The sequence below is a fragment of the Cucurbita maxima genome, unplaced genomic scaffold (assembly GCF_002738345.1).
Source record: "Cucurbita maxima cultivar Rimu unplaced genomic scaffold, Cmax_1.0 Cma_Scf00010, whole genome shotgun sequence".
NCBI lineage: Eukaryota > Viridiplantae > Streptophyta > Magnoliopsida > Cucurbitales > Cucurbitaceae > Cucurbita > Cucurbita maxima.
The window spans coordinates 3078778-3105927 of record NW_019272026.1 but is presented as its reverse complement, the minus strand read 5'-3'; the positions used below and the strand labels follow the sequence as shown (position 1 = coordinate 3105927).

The window sequence follows — 27150 nt, the reverse complement described above, 5'->3', positions numbered from 1 at the left end:
ATATAAAAGTCAAACTTTTATATGTCACTCAGGCAGAGAAATATTAGTTGAAAGTAGGTCAAACAAAGGATCGAAATGTACGTTTTTAAATTAGCTTTTATTCAATATTAATATGTGTAACGTAAGAACACAAATGTCTTAAAAAGAGGAAAAGAGGTCACACATGGACTATTATAGTTTTTTAGGTTTAATAATTCTCGTTTTAAAAATTTTCTACACACTAACAAATACTCTCGACCTACCGGGTCTAGGGTTTGAATCTCCATCCCATTTGAATCGAACTTTAAAATAATAATAAATGTGAGATTCTACATTAGTTGGAGAGGTGAACGAAACATTTCTTATAAAGGTATGAAAACCTCTCTTTAGCAGACACGTTTTAAAATCGTGAGGCTGACAACAATACGTAACGGATTAAAGCAAACAATGTCGACTAACAGTAGACTTGAGTTGTTACACTACATCTTAAAACTACATAAATTCTCAAACATATCCATGAGGTTGCATGAGTAGGAACAATGGAGGAATGTTTTCCATCTTATCCATTGCTACATATCAATTAAAAAGGATTTGTGTAATATATTTTGAAAGCAACATGACAGCTCATCCACTTAATCAATCGCAATGACATGTGGATCCACTAAAACAATGACACGTAGGCCCCATTTTTTCATTCAGTTCTCATTGCCCTCAAAATTTGTATGTATTTAAAAAAAAGGTTATTTTGTTCAATTAATTAACATCCATTTTTGTAGTTTTTATTTTTTTTAATTTTAATTTTTGGCTTAATTGAAAGTTTGATGTGACAATTTAAAATAAAATATTAATATAAAGTTTGGAATAATATGATATGAAAAGAATCAAAGTTATTAAATATTGAATTTCGTAAAAGAGAAGAATTATTAATTAAAAAAATTAAGTGGAGTTAGTTGGTACATCTTTGATTAATTATCCATGATATTGACAATTGAAATCAGCTTGGATTTAATGGAAATTGATTCAATTAATTATTTCATTAATATATTGATGGGTAATTATTTTATCACAAAAATTATAATTAAACCCATAGTAGTAATAATAATAATAATAAAACTCCTTTTTAGAGTAATTTTTTTAATATTGAATTTAAATATTAAAAATAGAGATTTCTAATTAATGCAAAATATAAATCTTTGTCGGCTACTAAATTATGAGAATAATAATTTTGGAAGTAAAAATAAAAAAATAGCGTCAGCCTCACGTTTTTAAACGCGTCTATTGTAAGATCCCACATTGGTTGGAGATGGGAACAAAACACCCCTTACAAGAGACGTGTTTTAAAACTGTGAAGCTGACGACGATACGTAAGGAGCTAAAACGGACAATCTTTATTAATGGTGTGCTTGGGCTGTTACATTATAGAGAGATATAAATATTGAAGTTGATTTGAAGTCGAGACAACTAAACACGTACTTTCGAAGCATCTATTAAATGGTATTTCTATTTTCAAAATAAAATTTATAGTAGCTTTTAAGAATGGGGAGTTAGACCAAACCAAACTAAACCAATCCACGTACCCACCGTTTTTAGGGCGGCGTGGACTTTTTTTGGTAAGGGATAACTTATGCTTGAAGGGATATTAAAATTATAAAAGTTTGGTAAGAAGTTAGGCTGATGCTTAACCTAACTCTTTACTTCCTCCCGAAACAAACCCTAATTTCTACGATTGTCTTGGATTTTAAATATTATTGTTCTAGTCGTTATTATGGGTGTTCGTTGACGTGCGAATTCAACGCTGGTGAATCTATCCAATATGTACGATCTCATGAATAATTAAATTATTATTTTAATTGACATGAGATGCGACGAAAATTTTTTACTCTTTTTTCGACTAAGACATTTGTAGACACTAATTTAGTCACGAAAAACTGTATAGCTGAACTCATAAGACGTTCGTCACTCCTGTAAATTTTATATTTTTTTATTTACTTCCAATTATTTTGGGTTCATTTTTTATTTAGTTTTTGTTACTTGTTATTCTAAAACAAATTTTTAACGGTTTAAAACTAATAAATTTCTAGATAATTAAAACAATAAAAAAATTAAATATTTAAAACTCACATCCTAATTAAAAATATTGGCAGAAATCACCCACATAGTACGAAAGTTTTCTATTTATAATTAAATAAATTACAAAGGTAAAAAAAGAGTAATAAATAGAGAGGGCAAATATCTAAATATTTGACTATAATAAAATATCTATATAACTATAATTCAGTACTAAATATCTTTACCACTAAGTTCTCTAAATTAATACGTAATAATATTTATTTTAACACTTTAATAATCATTAAAGTTTTTACGTAACAAAATTATAACTAATAGTTGCATTTTTTTCTCCTTAAATCATGATATCTTGGAAGAAGGATAATTATGGTAGTAACAAGTTGTGTGTAGTATTTAATATTATAAGGTCGTGCGTGATCCTTTTCTACTCGACTTTTTATATTATATGCTTTCTAAAAGATAAATTATCATTATTATTTTTTATTTGAAAGAAGAAAGTTTCCCAATCCCACAAGGCATAAAGGTGAAAATATGAAATTCCAATTATTTAATGCACGTAAGAATTTCTTAATTAAGTTAGGTTGGACCATATGATATCACACGTCAATAAAAAATGTGAATATATGAATTTATATAATGAGTTTTTTTTTTTCAATTTCTTTATTATTATTTAATTACTTTTTTTCTAATATGAAACTTACTTAAAATTTAAATCTATTAATGGGAAGTTTAGATAAAATGAAGTGAATAATGATTGATTTAAGACATTTGGAAGTTTGATTAAATAATTGGTGTGGTGACATGTCATAATCATTATCAAATTTCACATAAAATTAAGGGATGAATCTGAGTATTATTAGATTAATCTATTTAAAGTTAACTTTAGGTTAAAAATCATTTTTTTAATTATTTTTTAAAGTATTAATTTAGTTATTGAAATTTTGAGTATGGATAAATTATTAACCTAATTAAGAATTTAATATATTTTAAATTGTTATATAGTACAATAAATAAGTGATTAAATTGTTAGGATTTTAGTGAGTAAATTATTACCACCAAATAAAATATTTAAATTAAAAAATTAGGTATAAAATCATTATTTTTACGAATTTTATAAATTAAAAGTGTTTTATTTTTTCAAATTTGATTTTATTTTTATTTTTTGGTTAAATAAAACGTGTCATTTTCCGTGAAGGTAAAATGATGATAATAATATTATTAGTTAATGGATAATCATAATATTATTAAATATTAATTATTATTAGGTGGATAAGGGAGTGGGGCCATTTCTGTCTATTCACACAAAAATAAATAAACCATCACTAATAATAATTTAAAAAGAGGCGGGTGGTGGAAATTCGGTCATTTTTTAATTAAATTTCCAATAATACTTAATATATTGCAATTGATACGATTCGAACTACGCAACCATCTTGACCTCCTCACATGAGACATTATTATGATTATATTTATAATATTGAGACGTTTCAACGTTATATAGAAAGAATTTAAATATGAGAAGCTGATGCGAAGACGCTAATTAATATATAAAAAGTAATAGTTTGATTTGTTATTATACAATTTTTTATACGAAAAGAGACACAAAAATATATTATTATTTGATTTGTTACGTATGATGATTAGGTTTGACAAAAAAAAAAAAGAAAAAAAAAAAAGTAGATTTCAAAATAATTAGACGACAAGTTTTTTTTACTAACGAGTCGGACTTATTTTGGAGAGTTTAGCTTAGTTGATACCGTACTTTAAGTCTCTTTTTTAAAACCACGTGCTTGTTCTTTTATGTCAACGAGGACATTGGCCTCGCTTAGTTAGGTTGGAAAAATCTTTTGGACTAATCCGAAATCTTAGTTTGTTGAGTTGGTGACCCGAGTAACTCAAATAAAGTTCACACACTATTAAATTGGGTTGAGTTATCGAGTTGCCTTTTTTATTATAATTCAATTAGCATCACTCACTCAGTTACAAATATTAAATATTCTTAATTTTTCTAAAAGTACATAGGTCAAGTTGAGTTAGATTGTTAACTCTATATTCGAGTTAGTTGGTTTGATCAAACTGAAAAAATGTCAACCCATAAATCGAATAAGCGGAGTAATTTGAGTTAGTCATATCATCTAAATTATAGAAATAAATTAGAATAATTTATTTTTTTAATGCATATATGTGTTAAAAATATATTTATATCAGACGGGATAGGGACGAAAATGGAAAATATAATCTCATCATCCGTCCAATTTGTTAAAAAAATATTTCTCATTTCTTGTATAAACAAAGAATACTTCCATTTGAAAATTGATGGATAATCAACAATTTCACACTTATATAATATTTTTTTATGGATTTAATTTATTAAAAAAAAAATCCATAACAACCGTCATAATGGAAAATACCCACTCGACTTTATGCATATTTCATGTTGACAAATAAAAAATCTTCACCAAATTCATTATTTAATTCCCACCAATAGATATAATAATTTTCTTCTTATAATTATTATTCTCCTCATAATTCCAAAATTATGCTTCAAGGAATATATTTATCATTTCAGAATTATTTATGGTTTTAAATATATTATTTTAATTCATTGTTAATTTAGGGTCAACTTTTTATATTAAAAAAAATATATTCAATTTTTGAAAATATTCAAACCAATTTTCATAAAAATTAACATTCCATTATTAAATTTAAATTTATTGGGCCAATTAACGAATTACACGTGTGTGCTTATCAGTTCTAATTGAACTTGATAAACTTATAGGCAAAGCTGCCACGTCATAAAGTCGTGGCTTATCCACACATTTTTGTGATGGCCATCTTCCTCTTATCTTATTATCTTATAACAAATTAAAAGTATTAAATTTTGGTTCAATTTCAAAAATTAAATTTATTTTTATATTAAAAATCCATTTGTTTAAATTCAAATTTGGTTTTTTAAACTAAATAAATGAAAATTAAATTGTAAATGGGCCAAAATTGTAAATCAATTATAAATTTAAAATTTCCTAAAAGATATAATTTTTAACCTTTTAGATTAAATGTCAAATGATTGGATGTAAATATGAATTATAATTTCATTTAGACGTAATTAAAATATTAGATATCAAAATAAGATGTACAATTTAAAAGTAAATTAATTGGATGTCTTGACTAAATTAATTAATATTTTGATTAATGCTGTTTTTTTCGGGTGGAAATTGATTAATGTTTTTGTTGTACTAAGTGTAATTATTTTTATTCTTTATTGTTTTATTTTCGAAGTAATTTAATTTATTCACTAAAGAACATTCCCTTATTACATTATTTTTTTTTTCACGAAATTAACACAAAAAAATAATAATTTTTTTGATACTGATTTTTAGTTTTTTTGTTTAAATAAATTTAACCTATCCATTAACAATTATATTTATTTTATTTTTCTTCCTAAACAAGTTTTAAAGTTACATAAAATTTATCAATATATTGTAAAATAAATATAATTATACTCGTATTTATTTAATCCTTAAATTTTAATAATTAAAATTGAATCATTAAATTATTATTATTATTTTTATTTTTACATTTATAAATCTACTCGATACAAATGAAAATTGAGAATCTATTAAATATGAATAAATCAATTAAATTTTAAAAATGTCGAATTTAACGAAAACTATTAAATATAAAATTAAAAACTTATGAATTTAAAGATAAATTAAATTTAATCTCAAAATTTAGGGACTAAATTTGTGATTAATTATTTAATTAATATAAACTTTAATTTCTTAACATAATATTAAATTTTTGTTTCTCCATTATAACTTCGAGGAAAAAAAAAAAGTAAATATATCAATTAAATTTTAAAAATTTCAAATTTAACTGAAAACTATTAAAAATAAAATTAAAAACTTATGAATTATTTTTTTTTTCTAATTTAAAGATAAAATAAATTTAAATCGAGACTAAATTTGTGAGTATAACCTTTGAATTTTTGTTTCTTGATCATAATTTTGAGAGGGTGTATATATAATATTTTAACTCATTGAATTAGAATTATTTTTAATAATAATTTTTATTAAAAAATTAAAATTAAAATTAAATTATAAATAATTCTCAAATTCACATTATTTTATTTGGAGCAGCCACGAGTCCAGAACTGTTAACAGAACACATTCATGTGAAACGATCATAATCAATGTACTCTTAAATAATACAATTTTCAAGACGCTATAATTATTTCATTCAATCAAGAATTTAAAATCCAGTAGAATTACTTCTAAAACATGCCAATTAGCACAAGGGTAGCTTGAAAAATGGCGGAGGTTGAAGCATTTCCTCAAAAAAGACACTGAAAATGGCCCCCACCATTCATGCTTCCAATGCTTAAAAAGCAGCTCTCCCTTGCACCCCAACTCCTCAATGCTCCATCTAAATCCTTGCACTTCCATTCCCCTTTCTGCTTCTCTCTGTTTTCTTCTTCAAAAGAATCAATCCAATACAAAAGAAAACAGAGCCTCTTATACGTTATCACAGATTGGCGTTTAGGAGTACCAAAATGTTCAAAATGCCGAAGATTACGGCGCTGTTCTTGTTTTTGTGGGTTTGTTCATCTGGAATGGCGTCTGTGACTTATGACCACAAAGCCATAGTCATCGATGGTCGGAGGAGAATACTGATTTCTGGGTCTATTCATTATCCAAGAAGCACTCCTCAGGTTCGAATACGTCCAATGTGATTCACGGGTTTATTTCTATTTCCCTCTCTAATTATTTCCCCCCCTTTGCTGTGGTTTTAGATGTGGCCGGACCTTATACAGAAGGCCAAAAATGGAGGATTAGATGTTATTGAGACATATGTGTTCTGGAATGGCCATGAGCCTTCCCCTGGACAGGTAAATGGGCAAGAAATTTGTTTTTGCCATATGGGTTCTTCTGGGTTTGGATTATACTGATTCATTTGGTGTTTTGTTCTTCAAATTTTCAGTATTATTTTGAGGATAGATATGATTTGGTGAGATTTGTGAAGCTTGTTCAACAAGCTGGCTTGTATGTTCATCTACGGATTGGTCCATTTGTTTGTGCAGAATGGAATTTTGGGTAAAACGATTAAAATGGATGTTTACTTGAATGTTGTTAATCATTTTGTTCATGTGGCTCTGTTCTGATTATTTTACTTTTACTTCAATGATTCAGTGGATTTCCTGTTTGGTTAAAGTATGTTCCTGGGATTGCTTTTAGGACAGACAATGGACCTTTCAAGGTAGGGAACATTCTGAAATAGTCATTTTGAAGCAAATGATTTGATGAACTCTTGAAGTTATTGATTTAATTGTGTTTAATAAAGGCCGCTATGCAAAAATTCACTGCGAAGATTGTTAGTATGATGAAGGGGGAGAGGCTATATCATAGCCAGGGAGGACCCATTATTCTGTCTCAGGTAACATCCAACGAACATATAATATGAGGCTTTTATTGGATTCAAAACTGGGTTTTAATGCTTTGGGGGTGCAGATTGAGAATGAATATGGACCAGTGGAGTGGGAAATAGGCGCCCCTGGTAAGTCTTACACCAAATGGGCTGCTCAAATGGCAGTGGGTCTTGACACTGGAGTACCATGGGTGATGTGCAAGCAAGAGGATGCTCCTGACCCTGTGGTAAGCTATTTTGATCCCTTTCTGTCATGGCTTTCTTTTCTCATCTTGGGATGCCTTCGACGTTGAGAAACATGTACGAGGTTGTTTGCACGACTTGTTTGGACTGTGGATGGAAAAATAGGGACTACGGAACTTTGATACTGTTCTATTATGAGTTCGTTAGTATGGTTTAACACATGTCTACTAGGTAGAGGTTTTCACACCCTTATATTATATTATAATGATTTCGGATCTCACAATTAGTCATACACTTAGTTTAAAGTGAGAACCTCTTTTATTGGTGGGATTTCAACACTTTTAACGGTTCTTGATCTTGATTGTTTTTGCCTTAATTGGTGGAGTTTTCTTTTATACACTTGAATCCTTGCTTGCTTTCTTATATAAAACTCTTCCTTTGTGCCTTTTTTTAATCTCTAGGTGAATTTGTCCTTTTCTTTATTCTCCGTCTTAAACCCTTTGAAGGTGAAAAAAGGAAATATTCTCTTTATGGAGTTGTTTCGTAAGTTGTGAGATCCCACGTTGGTTGGGGAGGGGAAAAAAACATTCTTTATAAGAGTGTAGAAATCTCTCCCTTTCAGACAATTTTTAAAACCGTGAGTTCTACAGCGATATGTAACGGGCCGAAGCGGATAATCTCTGCTAACGGTGGGCTTGAGCTGTTACAAATGGTATTAGAGTCAGACATCGGATGATGTGCCAACTAGGACGCTGGGCCCTTAAGGTCGGTGAATTGGGGGGTCCCACATCGATTGGAGAAGGGAACGAATGCCAACAAGAACGCTCGGCCCTAAAGGGGGTGGATTGTGAGATCCCACATCGATAGAAACCTCTCCCTTGCAGATGCGTTTTAAAACCTTGAGGAGAAGAAGGAAACACCTAAAGAGGAACAAGCTCAGAGGGGGAAAACCCAAAGAGGACAATATCCGCTGCAGTGGGCTTCAATCATTACACAAGTTTTGTTTTGTTTGTTTTTAGATTAGTTAAAATGCTATCAGTTCTCGAGTAAAACAAGGCTCATAAAGTCTTCTTTAAGTTTCTACTTTTTTTATAAATCAGTAGATTCTTGAACATAAACTTTCCTTCCATCCTCTATATTCTCCTCTCTAAAGCTTCTATCTACTTGCTTCTGCTTCAGATCGACACCTGCAATGGATTTTACTGCGAAAACTTCGAACCGAACAAGGTTTATAAACCCAAAATGTGGACAGAAGCTTGGACTGGCTGGTAAGTAACTTATTCTGCCTGGATTCACAAAATTATGACTAAACATTTCTGAGTTTCAAAGGATTAGAATTGACATGCTCCCTGTTCTTCAAATATTCAAGGTTCACCGAGTTTGGTGGCCCAGTTCCTTATAGGCCAGTTGAAGACTTAGCCTATTCCGTTGCAAGATTCATACAGAATCGTGGTTCTTTCATCAATTATTATATGGTAATTACCAATCTCTGTGTTTCATAATGGCTGGCTGATCATTCGAAATGATATCATATCCGTAACTCTTTCAATATCTTCTCTCATGTCAGTATCATGGAGGAACCAACTTTGGCCGAACTGCTGGTGGGCCTTTCATTGCTACTAGCTACGACTATGATGCTCCCATCGATGAATATGGTAAGCTCGTGGCAGTAGTAGCTTCCAAGATCACATTCTCAAAAAGAGCTTTCATATATTTTCATCATTACTTTAATAACTTTTCTGGGATATGGTAGGCCTATTGAGGGAACCGAAATGGAGTCATCTAAGAGATCTGCACAAAGCCATCAAGCTGTGCGAACCCGCTTTAGTTTCGGTAGATCCTACCGTGTCGTCGTTAGGAAGCCATCAAGAGGTAGAATCATGATCTAGCTGATGAAAAATTATGTAACTATTGATGCATTCTTCATTGCAAGACGGTCTAATTTGACTTCTTTTTTATAAGGCTCATGTCTTCCGGACTAGAACAGGGGCATGTGCTGCTTTTCTAGCAAACTACGACGCATCGTCGTCTGCAAGAGTCACGTTCGGAAATAATCCATATGACCTGCCACCTTGGTCCGTCAGCATCCTTCCTGACTGCAAATCTGTCATTTTCAACACTGCAAAAGTAAGACAAGATTCAAAACTATATAGATGAACCTTTAAAGGCTTCATCGTTTCGATATCTTTTTTTTACGTCGAGATAATTCTTTACAGGTCAATGCTCCAAGCTCACAGCCTAAAATGACTCCAGTTAGTTCATTTTCATGGCAATCATACACTGAAGTAACAGCCTCTGCGTATGCTGATGATACAACCACCATGGCTGGGTTAGTGGAGCAAATCAGTGTCACCAGGGATGCAACAGATTATCTGTGGTACATGACAGAGTAAGAACTCCATCACCTATCAAATTTTTGCCGTTTGTCGAACATTTTATTGAAAAACGTTGGGAAGAAATCAATCATATCTTACTCGACTTCGTGTTTATCTTTCTCAGTATAAGGATCGACTCGAACGAAGGCTTCTTAAGGAGCGGACAATGGCCTCTTCTCACCATCTTTTCAGCAGGCCATGCTTTGCATGTGTTCATAAATGGCCAACTATCTGGTACACGACAACAAACATGTTTTCTTTTTTCCTTAAACATCTTTCAAACATCGTAATGACATATATTCTGAATGGTAGGAACTGTATATGGGGGATTGGAGAATCCCAAATTAACATTCAGCAAATATGTTAACTTAAGGGCAGGAGTTAACAAGCTCTCTATGTTGAGTGTTGCTGTTGGTCTCCCGGTTAGTTTCCAATTTCACATGTTTCTTTAAAATCATCGTTGGTTCTGAATTTGACTCACGTCTCCCGTTTGCTCGATGTCAGAATGTTGGCCTACATTTTGAGACTTGGAATGCTGGTGTTTTAGGCCCCGTCACGTTGAAGGGTCTGAACGAGGGTACGAGAGACATGTCTGGATATAAATGGTCTTACAAGGTACATTACTAAGTCAATGTACCCTCGTTTTCGCTTTCAGCTATGCATTTCGGTTCGTTCTACGTGATGGCGATAATATTTCTAATAGGTTGGCTATAGAATCTGAACTACATTACTCCTTAATAGGTTGGCTTGAAAGGAGAATCCTTAAATCTTCATACTGTTAGTGGAAGCAGCTCAGCTGAGTGGGTGAGAGGCTCATTGGTGTCTCAAAAACAACCCCTCACATGGTACAAGGTGAGAATCCAAATGAACATCCTTAAATTCCTGCAGCTTCTCTATGAACAAGGACTTTTCTGATCTAAACTTCTGTTGTATAACGAATCTGCAGACGACTTTCAACACCCCGGGAGGCAACGAACCGTTAGCTTTAGATATGAGCAGCATGGGCAAAGGTCAAATGTGGATTAACGGCCAGAGCATCGGGCGCCATTGGCCTGCGTATACCGCACGAGGTAGCTGTGGCAAATGTGGCTATGCTGGAATCTTTACTGAGAAGAAATGTCATTCTGGCTGTGGAGGACCCTCACAGAGATGGTAAAAAGAGTTGGCCCTTACACACTGATCTATCGTTTTGTGAAGCTATCACCTATGCGTGTTTTTTACGACGTAGTTTTTGAAATTTCAGGTATCACGTTCCCCGTGCGTGGTTGAAACCGAGCGGGAATCTGTTGGTGATTTTTGAAGAATGGGGTGGTAATCCTCAGGGAATCTCTTTGGTTAAGAGATCCACCTCCTAATAACACAAGAAGCTTTCAAATGAGCTTGCTTGAAACTAAGCTCAACGTTCATACCTCATATATATCTCTAGTTTTACTACATACACAGATATCTCGAATTATAGTTCATCCCGAGATGCATAAATGCAGCTCGACAAACTCAAGCTGGTCGATTTACATCTCGGACCAAACTACCACAGTGTTTGAATTCACAAGAGAATAAGTGGAGGAAAATACAAAAATCAAATACCATTGTTATGTCAATGTAGATAGTGAAGAAGTTTGCTATGTATATAGAAAGAAAATCTAGATGGGTTCAAAACTTTGATCCCGAATTCCGACCCTGATTTATTTATTCGAAAGGTTATGTAACTATTTGATCACGGGGTCGATGTTGTAATGTTTGAATACAATACAAATGTTGAAGCAAAATACTTTACTTTTACAAAATGAATTCAAAGTGACCTTTTGGTCTATTTAAAGTATATGCAATTTTTTCTTAATAATGTAATTTTCTTAAATAGTTGATTTTATTTAATTAATGGGTATAAATCATAAATATTTTGAACCATTTTTAAAAAAGTAATAAAATATTAATTTTGAATTTAAAGTAATTAAAATTTTATGGGGTAATTATATTTTTTTAAGAGTTGAGAGGGTAAATATGTAATTTAAGGTTTAATTTATTCAAAATTGGGCTTTTCATTTCGGCAAAATAACCCTAAGATACTCCATTCATTCCCCTAGTCCTTGCGTCTGGCGCGACTTCAGACTTGCAATTCCTATCGATAGAACCAGAGATCTCTTTTGAAATCAATTTTCTTCGCCCCCACCGGATTTGATGGTGAGTGATTTTGATGTCGATGAAATGCTGATCGAATTGCTATGGCAACAATTCCTTTGGATTTCGTTATCCCTGTCATTTCGCATTTGTAATTTCGTGGATCGTGCTTTTGCAGGCTCCGAAACCTGTTACGAGTCCCGTCCCCGAAGCCTGGTACCCGACTCTTGCGGTCCTGATGATCGCTGTTGGACTTGTCATTACCGCTTCGTTTTTCATGTAAGTTCGATCGGATCCATTTCTCTGTAGCAAAATGAAATCTGGTTCATGTTAATTATTCGGAGTGAAATGAGAGGTTCTAGACAATTAGGTTAAGGATTGTCTAATTCTGTCATATGCTTGCTTAATTCACTTTGATTACAACGAAATGCTTAGAAGATTATTAGCTATCAAGAAAGATTGTGATCATTGGTTTGGGAAGGGAGGAAATCCGGAATTTTCTCGATCCAATCAAGTACCATTTTCTTTTTGCACCATCTATTCCGAAAATGAAAAACCATGTGAAATCCAAGCCCGAATGCGTGGACGTTTCATGCATTTGGTTCAACGATGTCTTTTAGGCTTTCATCCAACCACACGGCGGGACTAATTTTCATAATCCAAATCTATGTTTATACCGTTCAGCAAAAGAACGCCATTTTACCGTCAATAAAGAAGAGTCCACTCTCTATCATACTTCTCAAGGCAAACTTGGATTCTTAACGATCACAATAATAGGTACACTTTGATGTAAAATATTAGTTTATGGTCACCATTGACATGACGGGGATCACTGTATGTGACATATGTTGTTTGTTGCTTTGTGTAGTTGCAACTGTAACATGCACGGACGTTTCTAATGTAGATTATGGTTACATCTCTCTGTTAAGTTGATATCTATATTGAGAAAAAGTTATTGAATTTGATAAATTGGGTATTGATATTCATTGTCATGACCTATAATACAACCAAATTTCATGGTTTGCTGGTAAGGTTGGAGCCAGATGACTGTTTGTATCATTCTAATAGATCAAGCAAACCGTCGTCCCCTTATGGAGTCGATGGTTTGGGGTCGCTCTAACCGCATCGATTATCAATTTGCAGCTATGAAGCTACATCTTCTAGGAAAAACCGTTGTCTTGCCAAGGAACTCACTACAGGATCATTTGCCTCCGTTTTCTTGGTATGAATCTTTCAGTAGACGTCTTTTATTTTAAATGCAAAATTTTTCATCGATCATGTCAGTGGGAGAAGAACGCCCTTACTTTCACATTGACAATTGCTGTATATTTCTCGTTAATTATTGCTAGATTTGATCATGGAGCCTGATGTTATATATTTATGATTCTACGTTGTTATATGTTGCAGGGTTTTGGATCCTTGTTCTTGTTGCTTGCTTCTGGTATTTATGTCTGACCTATTGGAAGCACATGTTGAGAATTATATTTATCTAGCGGAGTCAGTTTTACATGTATGATCATGATGCTGGGCCAGGACTACTTCTATGAACAGTGGTCTCTTTTTTCCTTTTATGGAGCGTTATACTCATAACATGCATTGTGGTTGAAGGGATTTTGCAGAGTTGAGAATGTTAGTGCTGAAGAAATCAGCTTTTTGCTAGAAATTGAATCATGGCTCTCTACAATAACGTAGAAATTGGAACAAGGTTGGTATTGACTTCAATCCCATAAGTTCATAGCCACAATCCTTTAGACTCATATTTCTTGTGGGTTTTTTTTCCATGATTATTTTTGGTTAAATTATAAAAATTTGGACTTTTAAAAGTTTCATTTTAACCAATGGGATCATACTTGTTGACGTCTTCCTCATTTTAACCAAACGTTTCCAATTTTGAAGTAAAATTAAACCTAACTTCATGTATTTTTTATAACTTAACTAACAAATAAAAGGAAAAAACTCTTAAATTGTGTATAGATGGAATCTAAGAGTGAAACAAGTTCGAACCAAGCTCAAATAAAAATAAATTGAAATCATTTTCATGTTTTTTTTTTTTCTTAGACAAATTCATATTCAAAACATTAGGAGGATACATTAGGTTGGATTAGTTGGAAATTTTTTTTTGGACTAATATAAAATTTTAGGTTTGTTGAATTGGTGACCCGAAAAATTTGGAAGAGAATTCACAAGAATTTACAACTCATCTCAGCTTTCTATGTTCTTAAATTTTCATAAAAGTTAAAATATCAAATATTTATCTCTAGTTATAAATGTTACATATTTGTTAGATACACGACAAAAAATGTCTTATCTATAGATCGAACCGAAATTTAATTTTAACCGATTACGGTTTCGATCGTATTGATCTAGTTATTAAATACTATTAAGATCCCTACCAAACGCCACTTATAAAAGAGTATATTACTGCCGCTATTTCACGGCAATAACATTACGCGCCACAGCATTAGGAAGACCTACCGAGATTTTGACACGTGTCCCAATATCAACCGTTGGTGGTGGATCATCATCATCATTTCCCAAATTGGACCCAAAATATATTTTTGTCTGGGTTTACTGTATGTAACTGGTTTGGATACTTGGGTGGGGTCGCCTTGAGTCTGGAGAGTCAAAGAGAGCGCGAAAAGTATCGTACTGAAAAATCGCGGACCGAAGCTCCACTGAGCTATGGATTCTCCTCAGTCGCAGCAGCAGCAACAGCTTCAACAGCAGCAGCAGCAGCAGCAGCAGCAGCCTGTTGTGAAGAAGAAGGAGACCAGAGGCCGGAAGCCCAAGCCTAAGGAGGAGAAGAAGGACGAGCAGCAAGCTAAGAAGATGAAGGCTCACCAACATCCCTCCGTCGATGAGCGCTATACTCAGTGGAAGTCTCTTGTTCCTGTTCTCTATGACTGGTTCGCTAACCACAATCTCGTTTGGCCTTCTCTCTCTTGCCGGTATTCCACTTACTCTTCCTTCTGTTTTCAACTATCTACTCTACTCTGCTTGCTTCTCTCGTTTCTAGGGTTTTCTGTTTGCTGTTTTTTTTCACTTGTGTTTCTTGTGCTTCTTCTTGTTCGTTGGAGATAATCACCTCCACTGTATTACTGGATCTGTCGCGTGTTAATTTTTAGGGTTTTTTTTTTCTTACTATTTGTCGCATTTCTGCAAACTTGAGCTTCTTATTCGTATGATGCATTCCTTCTCCCTACCTCTACGGCTATTTGGCGGGGCTCTTTGTATGGCATTTATTTGATCTGAGTCTGACTATTTTCTGGGTCTAGGTGGGGTCCTCAGCTCGAGCAAGCAACGTATAAGAATCGACAGCGGCTTTATCTTTCTGAACAGGTGACTTCCGTCGCAGTAAAATCTTGTGTTTTGTTGAAATGGCTACGTTGTTTTATTTCTTGCTGTAGCTTGTACTGAATTTATCACATTGAAGATCGATCTGTAATTGTTGTTTATTGTTTATTTTTCTTCCTTCCTTGTTACCAGACTGATGGCAGTGTTCCGAATACACTGGTCATTGCAAATTGTGAAGTTGTGAAGCCGAGGGTTGCAGCTGCAGAGCACATTTCTCAGGTGATTGGTCAATTTCAAAGTTTGAAGTTCTGTGGACCTTTTTCGTGCTACTCAATCTATGTGTCGTATGTTGTTATTGTATTTTCAGTTCAATGAAGAAGCACGCTCACCATTTGTAAAGAAGTACAAGACTATTATACACCCTGGTGAGGTATGAAACGTATGAAAATATGATCTACAATGACATTCGTATAAGCTGGTTGATCCTCAGGCATTCTTTCCATGCTTTCATGTGGTTATGGTTACATTATTATTCTTTTCCCATTTGAGTTTCAAGGTCTTTCTCCGTCTTGAACATTTATATTTCTTTCTTTGGATAGTTGATACCGTTTGGTTGGAAGTTGAAAATGATGGAAGATGAAGAGTTGTTTTAAAATTGTTGTCTTTCTAATGTTCTATGTTGAATATTTTCCCAGGTTAACAGAATTAGGGAACTTCCCCAGAATTCTAGAATTGTTGCCACACACACTGACAGTCCAGATGTATGTGCTATTAATTTTAGTTCTTATTTTAATCCATTTGAAAATCTTATGCCTTCAGTACATTTATTCAACAAGCATTGATTTAAGTCTCTTTGGTATTCAACATCTAGGTCCTCATTTGGGATGTTGAGGCACAACCTAACCGTCATGCTGTCCTTGGTGCCACAAATTCTCGCCCAGATTTGGTAATTCTATTAAAAACTTGAATTGCCTACACGATCTTTGTTTTCCTATAAATGTTGCTATATTTTAAATCTCTGGTGTATATTTCTAGTTGATGTTTCTCTATCTACCTTCTGGTTACAACCACGGTGGAATACCTAACATTGATGTTGAAGTATGCCTTGCATTAAAGCAAAACTAATGTTGTCATTTTTCTTTTAAGGGCCGTGCATCATTAGAATGCCTTTCGAGAATAGCTGATAAGATGGAAGATGTCCTTTTTACAACGTTCTTTTCTCACTCATTTAAGCACTAAATTTGAATCTGGTTTTAAGAGAGAATGACTCAATTCTTCTGTACTTAGATTTCGTGAGAGTCAGAAATTCTCGAGTCTCTTGGATGTAGATTATGGGCTTGGCTGGTTGAGGTTAAGGTTAATCCTTCTATAGATGCCTATTGAGATCTCGATATGCCAAACTGAGTTTAGTTCACTTTCGTACTGTTAATGTTGCACCATGGTTGAACAATAGGCTGCTTAATTTATTTTCTTGTGCATTTAAAAGGTTCAAGCATTTCATAGTTTTAATCTGATAGGAGATATTTTACAAAATCATTATATAGAGCTGAGGTGGGTTCACAGTCCGATTGGAAGACCATGGTAGGTCATCGATGAGTGTGTAAAACTTCTTTGGTCTCATTTACACATCTTAACAATTGTTCAACCTGGGACCATGTAAAGATAAATTCTTCTGGTGTTTGTAACATGGACATTCTAAATCCCTTGCTTGTTTAAAGCGTTCATTGTGCAATTTTATGTTAACTTACTCTTCACTTGCAGATTCTGACTGGTCATCAAGAAAATGCCGAGTTTGCTCTAGCTATGTGCCCCACTGAACCTTATGTCCTGTCTGGAGGTTGAATGTTTTCCAATCTTTTTCTCTCCTTTAAGTTGGTCCTGCTAATTAGGTTCAATCTGGAAAGTTCTACTCAACTCTTGCACTGTTTCAGATTTAGATGTCAAATTATTTTGTTGTTTTTTTCAATACCTATCAATTTCTTTGCTGTATGGGATTTTGGTCTATCTTATGGTTTGGGGTGTTACAAATGGGGTTCCATTTCTCTGATGTTACTTCATCTTATGGGCAGGGAAGGACAAGTTAGTTGTTTTATGGAGTATCCAGGACCATATAACAACTTCTGCCACAGACCCTGCTGTTTCAAAATCACCAGGATCTGGTGGATCTATCATAAAGAAGGCGGGAGAGGGAACTGATAAAACTTCTGATGGTCCTTCTATTGGGCCACGAGGAGTTTACCATGGCCATGAGGATACTGTTGAAGATGTGACCTTCTGTCCATCCAAGTAATATCTTAATTCTGTATTACTAGTCATTCAGTTTTTTATTTTGAGAATTATTGATAAATGGACATGCGGATGTGGCATTTAAAACCATTTTTATTTAAAATATATTTTGTTTATTATATAGTACAGGTGATTTCTAGCTGAGGTTTGGTTTGACCAAGATGAGAGGTTTTGAAGGGTAGGGTTTTGCGTGGGGGATGAGCGTCGGTTTCTGGATCATAGTGCTCTTGATTAATGCTACAAATAAACTATCGAGCATTGAATAATTTTTACTGTATACTATCTTCACAAAACTGAAAATAGTAAAAAATAGTAATAAAATTGTACTATTTTTTAATCTTCCAAGGTAAGGAACTCACGTATAGTAGATTTTCCTGACGTTATAACTAATTTGGTTGGGACTGGGCGTAAATGATCTCTTTTTCACTACTATAACTTTACTTCCCTGCTTCCTAGTTGAAGAGGCCTTTTGTAATCTCTTTATTGGGGGTCTTCCCCTCTTTTGTAAATTCATGCCATCAATGAAATTGTTTCTTAACCCTCCCCAAAATATAATGCTATTTTAAAGTATTTTAATTTGTATCTTGGTGTTCATTTTACACCAGATTTATTTCGCTTGAGTTGATGAAAGTCTAATTTTTAGTTGTTTCTTTTCCAAGCGTAACCAGCAACATCCGTTTCTTTTATTTTCCCTCTTAAGTGCACAGGAGTTCTGCAGTGTAGGAGATGACTCTTGCCTAATATTATGGGATGCCCGTACCGGCTCTAGCCCAGCTGTCAAGGTCTTAATTCTCTTGTTTAGTTCTCTGTAACAAGGGGCTCTCCTTGTCGTATAATGTGGAATTTGAAATATATGTGTTATAGAGCATAAATTCGACAAAACTAGAAACTCGTCATTCTCCTATTATGAGAAATATTTTTTGATTTGTTATACATACTGGCTTATGTCGATAGGACAAGAATTCCATGGTGTTGTTTTGTAGTAGAGATTTTTTTCGTTTTTCATACCAAGTATTCTGTGCAGGAGATTTATCCTGCAAGATAAAATTGATATCATGTAATTTAATATTGCTTTTTATGTTTTTATCCTCAGGGTGCATATTTTAGGTGCTTCTGTTTTGCATCTTAGTCTGTCTTTCTTTCTGGTCTGCAGGTCGAAAAGGCACACAATGCTGATCTTCATTGTGTTGATTGGAATCCCCATGATGATAATCTTATCATAACAGGGTAAATTTTAATGTTTTATTTTCTTTTCAATTGCTAATGCTTATGGGAAAATTGAGTCTCATATATTTATACAAAAAAGAGAATAAATATACAGACAGGAGAGAAGAAATAATAAATAGAATCTCAGAAGCACAAACACTTTAGTTTAGCCAGCAGGTCTGTGTCTGACACGAGTTAGACACTTGGACATTCTAACACTTGTTGGTTACCTACTAAACACTTGTTAGGGCAGTAGATGTGTTAACATTAGTTCTACAAAGTCAAAGTAGGTCCAACATTTGCTAGAAATAAATCAAACCCTTGTTAAGTGTACTAAATTTGCACATATGACAAAATTAAAGAACTTGAGAGAAAATACATCAAACTAATTTTTAAGCATATCAATGAATAAACTCATTGACTTTGAAATTCATTATGGTATAAAAATGACATTTTAACGAATGTATATTTAAATGAACGTGTCAGTTGCTGTGTTCTTGTCCTAGATTTTAGAAAATGAGGTGTTGTAGTGTCTGTGCTTCTTAAAATAGCACAATGGTCTTACTACTATTTGCCCTGTTTTAGTTAGGCTGTTGTGTGTCATTTGGTTTGGTCTCATCATTTTATCGGTAGTGCATTTAGGATTTAGGATTTAGGAGAATGAGATTTCTGAGGTAATGACTATAAACATACGTGGTTACATCGGCACAAATTTCTCTTTAGGTCAGCAGATAATTCTATTCGCATGTTTGATCGTCGGAATCTCACTTCTAATGGTGTTGGCTCGCCCATCTATAAATTTGAGGGCCACAAAGCAGCGGTTCTTTGTGTTCAGGTATTCTTTTTGTTTTTTAAGTTTGATTATATTTGCTTCTTGTCTTATTAATACTAATTTTATTTGAAAATGCTCGTGCTATTAGTTGTAAAATGTACTGATTATACGTACTGGTCCATATATGTTTTTATTCAGTGGTCCCCAGATAAATCATCCGTCTTTGGAAGTTCTGCTGAGGATGGGCTGTTGAATATTTGGGATTACGATAAGGTACATTATTTTGAGATTTTTAACCATGTTTTATCTTTCATCATCTTGCTTCAGGATATCAGGGTTCAGTTTAATGCCGGAACTCAGGATAATAAGATGTTATACTATGAAGTTCTTTTGCCCTTTAGCTTAGAGATCTGATTCCACAAACTTCCACGACAACTGGCTGATATTTTATAGCATATCTTATATGTTTATAGTCCATGTTAACTAATTTGTCTTAGTATTTCTATGGAATTTTTTGTAGTATAGACTATAATGTTCTTTGTGGTCTCAACATATAATATACATTTCAGGTTGGTAAAAAGACAGAGCGAGCTACAAGGACACCTGCTGCTCCTCCTGGTTTATTTTTCCAGCATGCTGGGCACAGGTTCCACATTGCTGCCTTTCTTGATTAAAATGCATGAACAATTCTGCCCCCTGCAACACCCAACACCCCCCCACCCCAAAAAAAAAAAAAAAAAAAAGAAAATAGGATTTTTTTTAGTTTGCTGTTGGTTCATGGTTTTTGTTATGTACTTGTAGGTAGGCAGAAAGTTGTTTTGTTATTAGATTTGGCTTCAATGGTAATGGTCCTTCTCATCTAATCTTTTGCCCCAGGGATAAAGTCGTTGACTTCCATTGGAATGCAGCTGATCCATGGACTGTTGTGAGTGTGTCTGATGATTGTGATACGACTGGAGGAGGAGGGACGTTGCAGGTTGCTATCTCTCTCCCTTTCTCTCTCACTCGCCTCCCACACCTGCACAAAAGCAAAACAAATAGATTTGTATGGTTTCTGAACTTGGAGGGGTGTGCTAATTTTCTCTTGATTTGTTATGAGTTGCAGATATGGCGCATGAGTGACCTAATTTATCGTCCAGAAGATGAGGTGTTAGCTGAGCTTGAAAAATTCAAATCTCACGTAATTGAATGTGCTGCAAAGCCTTGAGTGCTTCATAAACCTTTCTACCTGTGTTTTCTTCGGACATAACGCAGTAGGTTGTAGATTTTGTCTGTTTTCTTAGGATTGAGATGTTAGGTGTGCAAGTAAATCCGGTGCAGGCTCTCTCTACCATTTATAGAGTTTAGTAGAATGAACATGATCCACAGTGATACCATCAAGGTATTGAACGCTCTTGTTTCCCTGGATTACTTGGAGGTTAGGTTCTTGAAATTTGGTGTATGAAACCCGTTATGATTCTGTGTTTGGGGACCAGGATTCCTTGTTCTTGCCTGAACTCGAACCAACTTGTTTGTTATTTAGCCTGTCTAGGAACTAGCAAATAATGCAAGGTCTTTCACTCTTATTATTTTGAAGCGTGGTGGATGATATTATATGATATTACAGGTAAGACTAATGGATGTCTTTTTTTCATGATACAAAGTGTTCTCTATACATGGATTGAAAAAAAAAAATTGACTCTGAATCTTACAGCATTTTCTTCACTCTAATGCTTTATTCTGCAACAGCAAGGAAGAAAAAAACGTGAAGGATAACGAGAAGGTTAACCGTTCTTGTATCCACCTCAGTTCATCATCACCTTATCCTCTACAATCCCATCAAGTTGTTGTGTATAGCACTGCAAAAGCTATTTTGGAAGCCAGTTAGTTGAAATTTGTACGTATGTTCGTTCATCTTAGGGCATATTGGATCAAAATCGGTCAACATCGAAATTGAAGTATGTGGAAGGACTTGCTTGTTTGTTAGGTAGAACCGGACCATAATCTAGGCATTCCATGTTCACTGATGCTACTTCCAGAGTATCTTCTCATTCTTTGCCAGAAGTGCCTCTTACCTTTCCCGTTTCGAAGAGGACTAGAACTTAAACATCTTTCGAGTGATCTAGATTCTAGCATTCCGATTCCAATTGAAGTATTTAACATACCCGAGATTGAGAGACGTGTATCGATGACATCAAGACCTGAAATTGAGCCAGATACTAAATATTCGCTATTAAAAGAGTCTAGCATGTATCTTGAACTCAATGTCTCGTCATTCATCTCCACAGACGAATTATCTAGGCTCGAACCAGCTTGTGAGATTGCTTCTCGAGCATCGTTGCATTGGTTGCATACTAGTTTCAAAGCTTGAACGACCTCGCCCATGAAAGGTCGATGTGACACCTCTGGTTGCACACACATTGAAGCAATGGCAGCCACTTTGGCAATATTTTCAAAAGGAACACTAGAATCGAGTGATTTGTCAATTATAACATCTAGACCTTCTTTGCTCGTGAGTAGTGGACGAGCCCAAGCAACAAGATTTTCTTCACCAGACGGTTGCGACATGTCAACTGGTTTCCTCCCAGTTAATAGCTCGAGAAGAACGACCCCGTAGCTATAAACATCACTCTTCACAAGTAAATGCCCCGTCATTGCATATTCCGGAGCCACATATCTGTAGGAGATGCAATAACTCGAGTAAGAGAAGGCATAAAATACAAAAACGAACAAAACAAAGATGCATAACAATCTCATTATTATTGTTCAAAAGTAAGGTCTAATATATTTTGTTCCCACAGGTGCATTGTTGGCGAGGAAAATCAAGAACAGACGTTTACTCTAAGATTTGAAGGTAATCAAGTTTGCTTAATTCAGGTGCATGCTTAAGTGAAGATTATTTCTTTTTAAGGGATTAAGTTAAGATTGTGACAACTATATTAACTACCATAACCTCAGCTTGGTTCTTCACTGTATCTGGCAGTGTTAAATCCAAAAGAACTTCTAATAACACGACCAAATGGAAGGAATTCTTACCCGAAAGTTCCCATGACGCGTGTCGAAATGTGTCTGCTTTCCTCATCCATTGCCGTTCTAGCCAACCCAAAGTCCGAAACTTTTGGTGTAAAATCATGTTCTAATAAGATATTGCTGGATTTGAAGTCTCGATGTATGACTCTCGGACTCGAATCCTCGTGTAGATAGGATAAACCCCGAGCAGCACCAAGTGCTATCTTCATCCGAGCGTCCCAATCAAGTGGGGCAGTTTCCTTATCAACATCTGATAGAAGAATAGGTAAAATTAAATTGTTATCATGCTGCTTAAACTACAAAGGATACACATGAGAAGCATTTTCTGACCATGTAAGTGAGATTCCACACTGCCATTTGGAATAAGTTCATACACCAGGGAGCGGCTACCCTCCTCAGTACATATTCCAATCAACTTGACCAAGTTTCTATGGTGAAGACGGCTAAGCATTTCGACTTCAGCCAAGAATTCTCGACCGCCCTGATGATCATCTCTCTTGAGAACTTTAACTGCTACTTCGGGACCGTCTTCAAGAGTGCCTCTGTAAACACGTCCAAAGCCACCCTCCCCTAATATCCTTGAAGGGTCAAAATTATTGGTGGCTCTCTCTATGTCCGAGGCACTGAATGTCTTGGCTGATCCTGAATATGGGGCAATACTAGATCCAAAGGATAAAGAAGCAGAACTAGGCATGGCTGCCATGACTGATCCACCAGCACCTGCAAGACTCTATGAACTTAGAAAAATCCCGGAGGAGGATCGAGAACAGTGAGCTAACGAATGCAGTAAAATAACGTTGCAAGAGATCCGCCTTTGCAGGGGGCAGCATAAGTAGGCAATCCATTTACCTGATGGTTTATTAAGGGAAGATACCAAAGCATGTGGAGTTGGTTTCGGCTGACAAACGCCATCGTTGCATCTGAGGAGCAAAATCCAAGCAGTCGCAACACATAAGACGACTGCAACAGTAGTTGATAGAGCAATGATGGCAATCATACCACCACTTATCCGGTCTTTGTGCTGTATGTTCTGTACATCGACGCCAATCGGTTTAACCGTCCTCGCATCGTTACTATTACTATAATAAGGCTCATTATCTATTCCTGAATCTCCAGAAGGAGGTGATTGAGGTAAACCCGGATATCGAACATATAATACTTCATATTTCCCAAAATAGGAAGCTTTGACAGAAACTTTCTTATGCCAAAACCTTTGGTAAGTCAAAAAGGCTGTAGTATTGTCAAATTTTTCCCCAAGTGGGACTAAGTCAATGAGAACAACAGTCTTATCTGGTTGCTGGTTAGCTGCATTAGCTCCAATGACGCGTACTTGGCTTTGCTTTACGAACACCCCAGCAGCGATTTCTGCTGCCAGCTCCGAAACCAGGGGGAAGAACGTATATAGCGAAACACTGAGGCGAAGTCCAATTTGCATGGGCCAAACACAACCGCAGGGAGATCCTGGGGGAGTGTTTGTATATGGCTCGGTGCACAGGGTAGCTGAACAATCTACATCAAATTGAACATGTTCTTGAATACTAATTTCCTTTGTAATCTGGATGAGAATTTCGAGTATATGTATACCTTCATTGGGAGGTGGAGGGGGCAATGTATGTATCGATCGCAGCGGTGGCATCTTCGGGCTTTTTGCCCAAGGTTTCAAGGGTGAAGGTGAAGCTTTAGGAGGATAAAAATGTCCTGAAAATGGAAAGAACAAATAACAATGTTAATATTTCATATTGGTATGTGAAAGAGTTCTTCTTTGATTTAAACATTGTTATGCTCCATACTTTCAGTATGACCAGACATTTTCTGGTATGGTGAAGGAGAAGGCGAAACATGAGTCACAAGCGGTGGATGATCATAATGTGAAGGAGATATCGACGAAGGATCTGCACAGGAAGAAAGTACGTAGCCAGTAGCCACAACGGTCAGTTTTTCATTCTTGTTTTTAAACAATTCACATACGATATCAATACATCGAACTACCTGACTCCATGGGTGGAGTGTAGTCTCCTCTCTCGTGTGAATGTTGTGCCGTGGAAACAACTGGTCCTATGATATCAAACCAAGAGGGGAAAAAGTTCAATAGCCATCAATGTCAGGGATACCAAGATTGAAAATAGCAGTAAAGTTAGCCAAATCAAGGTTAAACCAATACCTGACGTTTCTATCGTACGAGACGAAATCGGATATGACGGTGCAGGTGCAGGTGCGTGACTAATGATATGATTCCTCCTTCTATGATGCTTATAATTTGAAGGCACAGGAGATGTTGGAGAAAGATTTCCTCTACGAAACGGAGCTTTTCGCGGTGGAACGATTGGCCATTGAGTGTCACGAGAACGTCCCATGTCATTGTGAGTAGAAGGAGCTTCATAAAAAGCGCTAGAAAATAAGCACCAGGGAGAGAGTTTCTTTGTTCATGAGCAATTCAACTGAAATACACTTTTTCCATAGTACCTTCCTTTGGGGAATGATTCACAGGTAGCATATACTTAGGCAATGCATTAGAAGGTGTAGCTACTGGTGCTTCTAAGCTCTTTATGTCACCAGCTTTGGGCGAAATAGCAACTACTGGAGAGATATTAGGCTCTGGAAACATCAAAATAGATCAGATCAAACCACCATGAACATATAGGAACAGAGCTTTTAAACCAAGAACAGTAGAAATTCATCAGCAGTTTCAAACAACTAGATCCAGACCACAATTGGGACAAGAATTCTTACTGTTCCTAGCTCTTAGGAAACTTGCTTATGGAAATGGTTCAAATAAGAGAAGAACAGGAACATAAACAGCTAACAATTAGCTAAGTTTTCAATGGAACCTGGAGAAATTGGGTCAGGGATTGGAGCTACATTCGGTGATGAATTGCTTGTTTGGTCACGCCGGGAACTGGGTTGAACTGGTGAAGGCGGCTGAGGCATGCTATTAACCGGCGGCGACACGGTAGGAGCACCGAGTGAAGCTGCCGGAATAAACCCATTAGCGGCAGTTCATCCAAATCAAATGGCTAACCAGTTCATTCAAATCTAAACAACCCAGATAGCGAATTCGAAATGTGCATAAGAAAGAGGTTTTTACCTGCGATTTCCCGAAGGTCGGACGCATTAGCAGCAACGACACAAAGAATCACCAGCGGAAGAAGAACCTCCATCCCGTATGAACTCAAACCCCAATCCAAACCCACTTCCTCAAATGACCACACAACATCGATTAAAAGAAGAAGAAGAAGAAGAAGAAGAAGAAGAAGAAACAGATGAAAACGAATTAAACAAATCACTTAAATGGGAATTTATAACTTGAAGCAAGAACAATGTTGGACTGAATAAGACCCACGAACAGTGCGAAGAAAGCAATCGATTCAAAAACCCAGAGATGGGTTTGGTAAAAAAACACCTCAAACAAACGAATCATCCATTTTCGACTCTGTTTTGCAAGGATTTGAGCAACCCATGAACCAAAAACAAGGAGTTTCTCCAAAAGAAACAGACCCAGAAAACCAAAATCAAAACCAAGAACAGTAGAAATCCACTTCATATACCACTCGCTCACTAAGTGAAAGAAGCAAATATTTTAATGGGAGGTTTTAGGATCCAACGGGGAATCAAATTTGATATCTGGGTCTTTGGAGTTCATAATCGAGATTGCTGATTTTCCTGGTTTTCAGTGCTTCGTGTTGGCCATTTCTACAGATGGTGACACAATTAAAGCCCATATGACTGACTTCTCATCCTCCATATCTTGGATTATAATTTTGTTTTTTATTCAACTTTTTGTTTAAGAATCCGAGAAATTGCTGCTTAAGCTTCAATGTCCTAATAATTTCAATCAACGACTTGTTTGTAAATATTGGATGGGTCAAAATCTTCACTCAAATCGCTGTGGAAAGATAACAGTCTTCCTTTTCTTTTATCCCCAAAAGAAAACAGTTTTCAAATACACTTATTAATGATCATTTATAGAATGATTAAACTGCCTTATAAAGTAGTTCTTCACATTAAGCAACTTTAATATTCTCGGTGTTATGGGTTCAAAATTATCTACTTTTTTGAAAAATTAATAGATTAATAGGTTTGTTTGCTTCATTATTTTTAAAAGTCAAGAGTTACTTGCAAAATCTCGTGCAAATTTTCTGAGTACAAATGACGAGAGAAGTTTAGATAAATAAAAACGTATTATTCTAATCTATCGACTTAAATCGAAAAATTTGGAGAATAAAAAAAAGGAGACAAAATTACAAAAATTACAAATTTGGTCGGGTGTGTTGGAAATGATTGTGTATTGGGAGAGAACAAAAATGGAAATGAATCGAGAAATAATTATCAAAACTCGAAATAATGTCTCATTTTTGTCCGAGAACTAAAGAAAATGGACAAAATAGATATCTTTGGAGCCATTAACATTAGTGTGTTCTAAATTGAGCTGACTCATACTTT

The 27150-nt window shown here is 35.0% G+C and overlaps 4 protein-coding genes across 4 annotated transcripts; 3 read left to right on the top strand and 1 right to left on the bottom strand.

Annotated features, from left to right (window-relative positions):
- The first annotated feature begins 6366 nt into the window (after positions 1-6366).
- On the top strand, positions 6367-11462 carry LOC111485127 (beta-galactosidase-like). The gene is made up of 18 exons (XM_023131860.1): positions 6367-6757; positions 6839-6934; positions 7027-7139; positions 7236-7302; positions 7387-7479; positions 7554-7697; positions 8833-8921; positions 9023-9128; positions 9221-9308; positions 9407-9525; positions 9616-9780; positions 9870-10042; positions 10153-10262; positions 10341-10450; positions 10533-10643; positions 10770-10880; positions 10975-11180; positions 11272-11462. Exons 1-18 carry the CDS (start codon positions 6599-6601, stop codon positions 11381-11383), a joined length of 2172 nt encoding a protein of 723 aa, XP_022987628.1. The 5' UTR covers positions 6367-6598; the 3' UTR covers positions 11384-11462.
- Positions 11463-12056: 594 nt separating this feature from the next.
- LOC111485321 (transmembrane protein 258) lies at positions 12057-13859 on the top strand. Its single transcript, XM_023132151.1, has 4 exons — positions 12057-12206; positions 12322-12422; positions 13287-13365; positions 13551-13859. The coding sequence occupies exons 1-4, from the start codon at positions 12204-12206 to the stop codon at positions 13596-13598; spliced, it is 231 nt and encodes a 76-aa protein (XP_022987919.1). The 5' UTR covers positions 12057-12203; the 3' UTR covers positions 13599-13859.
- An 867-nt stretch (positions 13860-14726) lies between these two features.
- LOC111485173 (WD-40 repeat-containing protein MSI4) lies at positions 14727-21331 on the top strand. The gene is made up of 15 exons (XM_023131927.1): positions 14727-15091; positions 15419-15482; positions 15630-15716; positions 15805-15867; positions 16133-16198; positions 16309-16383; positions 17199-17274; positions 17507-17723; positions 18424-18505; positions 18877-18950; positions 19653-19764; positions 19900-19974; positions 20271-20347; positions 20578-20677; positions 20807-21331. The coding sequence occupies exons 1-15, from the start codon at positions 14826-14828 to the stop codon at positions 20906-20908; spliced, it is 1536 nt and encodes a 511-aa protein (XP_022987695.1). The 5' UTR covers positions 14727-14825; the 3' UTR covers positions 20909-21331.
- LOC111485108 (receptor-like serine/threonine-protein kinase ALE2) lies at positions 21311-26490 on the bottom strand. Its single transcript, XM_023131828.1, has 11 exons — positions 25796-26490; positions 25539-25679; positions 25174-25305; positions 24872-25084; positions 24700-24765; positions 24501-24602; positions 24295-24408; positions 23560-24219; positions 23041-23430; positions 22717-22960; positions 21311-22357 (listed from the first exon to the last, which is right to left on the bottom strand). Exons 1-11 carry the CDS (start codon positions 25866-25868, stop codon positions 21664-21666), a joined length of 2829 nt encoding a protein of 942 aa, XP_022987596.1. The 5' UTR covers positions 25869-26490; the 3' UTR covers positions 21311-21663.
- Between the last annotated feature and the right edge of the window lie 660 nt (positions 26491-27150).

Bases quoted from the DNA above. Each gene is read 5' to 3' on its own strand.
- LOC111485108 (XM_023131828.1), bottom strand. From the start codon at position 25,868: ATGGAGGTTCTTCTTCCGCTGGTGATTCTTTGTGTCGTTGCTGCTAAT. The intron at 24,220-24,294 runs GTATACATATAC...AATTTGATGTAG, and splicing joins CCCTCCACCTCCCAATGAAG to ATTGTTCAGCTACCCTGTGC. The intron at 22,961-23,040 runs GTCAGAAAATGC...TTCTTCTATCAG, and splicing joins TGTGGAATCTCACTTACATG to ATGTTGATAAGGAAACTGCC.
- LOC111485321 (XM_023132151.1), top strand. The intron at 12,423-13,286 runs GTAAGTTCGATC...ATCAATTTGCAG, and splicing joins ATTACCGCTTCGTTTTTCAT to CTATGAAGCTACATCTTCTA. The intron at 13,366-13,550 runs GTATGAATCTTT...TATATGTTGCAG, and splicing joins CATTTGCCTCCGTTTTCTTG to GGTTTTGGATCCTTGTTCTT.
- LOC111485173 (XM_023131927.1), top strand. From the start codon at position 14,826: ATGGATTCTCCTCAGTCGCAGCAGCAGCAACAGCTTCAACAGCAGCAG. The intron at 15,717-15,804 runs GTGATTGGTCAA...TTGTATTTTCAG, and splicing joins CTGCAGAGCACATTTCTCAG to TTCAATGAAGAAGCACGCTC. The intron at 20,678-20,806 runs GTTGCTATCTCT...TATGAGTTGCAG, and splicing joins GAGGAGGAGGGACGTTGCAG to ATATGGCGCATGAGTGACCT.
- LOC111485127 (XM_023131860.1), top strand. From the start codon at position 6,599: ATGTTCAAAATGCCGAAGATTACGGCGCTGTTCTTGTTTTTGTGGGTT. The intron at 6,758-6,838 runs GTTCGAATACGT...CTGTGGTTTTAG, and splicing joins ATCCAAGAAGCACTCCTCAG to ATGTGGCCGGACCTTATACA. The intron at 7,140-7,235 runs GTAAAACGATTA...TCAATGATTCAG, and splicing joins TGTGCAGAATGGAATTTTGG to TGGATTTCCTGTTTGGTTAA.